Source organism: Conger conger, unplaced genomic scaffold, assembly GCF_963514075.1.
Source record: "Conger conger unplaced genomic scaffold, fConCon1.1 SCAFFOLD_88, whole genome shotgun sequence".
Classification (NCBI taxonomy): domain Eukaryota; kingdom Metazoa; phylum Chordata; class Actinopteri; order Anguilliformes; family Congridae; genus Conger; species Conger conger.
Genome location: NW_026890487.1, coordinates 90001 through 92500, shown reverse-complemented (window position 1 = coordinate 92500; position 2500 = coordinate 90001). Strand labels below are relative to the sequence as shown.

The following is a 2500-nucleotide window of genomic DNA, read 5'->3' as shown; positions in this document are numbered from 1 at the left end:
CACACACACTGTAATATACACACTATATCACACACACACTGTAATATACACTATATCACACACACACACACACACACACACACACACACCACTATAATATACATAGTCAAATACACACTACCACAAAGACATACATACAGACACTATAACACACTAATATACACTCACTGAGCACTTTATTAGGAACTTTCATGTGAGTATCTTATCAGTTGATCATGTGGCAGCAGTGCGATGCATACAGTCATGTAGATACGGGTCAGGGGCTTCAGTTCATATTCGCATCAACCATCAGAATGGGGAAAAATGTGACTTTGACCGTGGAATGATTGTTGATACCAAATACTTAATGGTTTCAGTATTTCTGTAACTGCTGATCTGGGGTTTTCACACACAACAGTCTCTAGAGTTTACTCAGATTGGTGTGAAAAACTAAAACCATCCAGTGAGCAGCAGTTCTGCGGACGGAAGTGCCTTGTTGATGAGAGAGGTCAGCAGAGAATGGCCAGTCTGGTTCGAGCTGACAAAAAGGCTACAGAAACTTTGATAAACACTCTGTACAATTGTGGTGAACAGAAAAGCATCTCAGAATGCACAACATGTCAAACCTTGAGGCGAATGGACCACGTCAGATTCCAAAGCTGCAATGGACACAGGCTCACCAAAACTGGACAGTTGAAGACTGGAAAAATGTAGCCTGGTCTGAAGAATATCAATTTCTGCTGTAGTATACAGATGGTAGGGGGGCGACATGACTCAGGCAGTAAGAGCAGTTGTCTGGCAGTCAGAGGGTTGCCGGTTCGATCCCCCGCCCGGGCTGTGTCGAAGTGTCCCTGAGCAAGACACCTAACCCCCAAATGCTCCTGACGAGCTGGTCGGTGCCTTGCATGGCAGCCAATTGCCGTCGGTGTGTGAATGGATGAATGGAGAAGCATCAATTGTACAGTGCTTTGGATAAAGGCGCTATATAAATGCCTGCCATTTACCATTTACCATGGTAGGGTCAGAATTTGGTGCCAACAGCATGAATCCATGAACCCGACCTGCCTTGTATCAACAGTCTACGCTGGTGGGGAATGTTTTCTTGGCACACTTTGGGCCTGTTAATACCAATCAACCATCGTGTGAATGCCACAGCCTAGTTGAGTAGTGTTGCTGACCATGTGCATCCCTTCATGGCCACAATGTACCCATCTTCTAATGGCCACTACCAGCATGATAATGCACCATGTCACAAAGCAAACTTCATCTCAAACTGGTTTCATGAACATGACAATGAGTTCACTGTTCCTTCCCAGTCACTGGATCTGAATCCCATAGAACAGCTTTGGGACGTGGTAGAACGGGAGATTCACAGCATGAATGTGCCGCTGACAAATCTGCAGAAACTGTGTGATGCAATCTTGTCAATATTTACATTTACATTTAAATATGGAACAGAATCCCCATGGTCCTGCCCAGTATTAATATAGTGTTCCTAATAAAGTGCTCAATGAGTGTATATAGACTGTATTACACACATCACTGTATACTGTCTGAGTTCCACATAATCTGCATGCATGTCATTTTATAATGATGAGATACAGTGAGAGAACGAGCAATAGAGGAACAGAGAAAGGGGGATAGAGAGAGACAGAGAGAGGGATAGAGAGACAGAGAGAGGGATAGAGAGACAGAGAGAGGGATAGAGAGAGAGACAGAGAGGGATAGAGAGAGAGACAGAGAGAGGGATAGAGAGAGACAGAGAGGGATAGAGAGAGAGACAGAGAGAGGGATAGAGAGAGAGAGACAGAGAGAGGGGATAGAGAGAGAAACAGAGAGAGGGGATAGAGAGAGAGAGAGAGAGGGACAGAGAGAGAGACAGAGAGAGGGATAGAGAGAGAGACAGAGAGAGGGATAGAGAGAGAGAGAGAGAGAGGGGATAGAGAGAGAGAGAGAGAGAGAGAGAGAGAGAGACAGAGAGAGGGGATAGAGAGAGAGACACAGAGAGAGGGATATAGAGAGAGACAGAGAGAGAGGGATAGAGAGAGACAGACAGAGGGAGAGAGAGAGACAGAGAGAGGAGGTGTCTGACCTTGCTGTTTGTAGATTTCAAGCCACTACTTGTGCTTCCATTCACTTTGATGTGTCCATTCTGAGCAAATAAAACATGTTCATGAATCTTGTATTAATGACAGTACTGCATGTATAAAAGGGTACCTGCACCCAAAACCAGCATTTGCCTAGATCTGTTCAATATATCAGAAATATAACTCTTCCCATTCTTGTAAGCTAAAGAAGTCACGCATAACGACATATTTATACTTAAAGTTCGTTAAACACATCAAGCATCGCTTCACAAGAGGCCTGGGCACTGTGACAGGAAACTGCTCAATCTGAAAATTATTCATATTATTTTTTTTAAACACCACTCTGGTACTTTTTGAGACCAACAAACAAAGTTGAGACCATCTGTCACCCCAGATGGACCAAAAAGCTTTCATACCAATAGTTTGCTTGATTT

General features: G+C 43.9%; 1 protein-coding gene across 2 annotated transcripts in view; it reads right to left on the bottom strand.

The window, feature by feature from the left end:
- Window positions 1–2500, bottom strand: part of LOC133120299 (serine/arginine repetitive matrix protein 2-like) — a 29298-nt gene that overhangs the window by 22574 nt on the left and 4224 nt on the right. For both annotated transcript variants that reach the window (XM_061230292.1, XM_061230291.1), the window contains exon 5: window positions 2072–2131. In XM_061230292.1, coding sequence (XP_061086276.1) covers window positions 2072–2131 — 60 coding nt within the window. The remainder of the gene's footprint in view (window positions 1–2071; window positions 2132–2500) is intronic.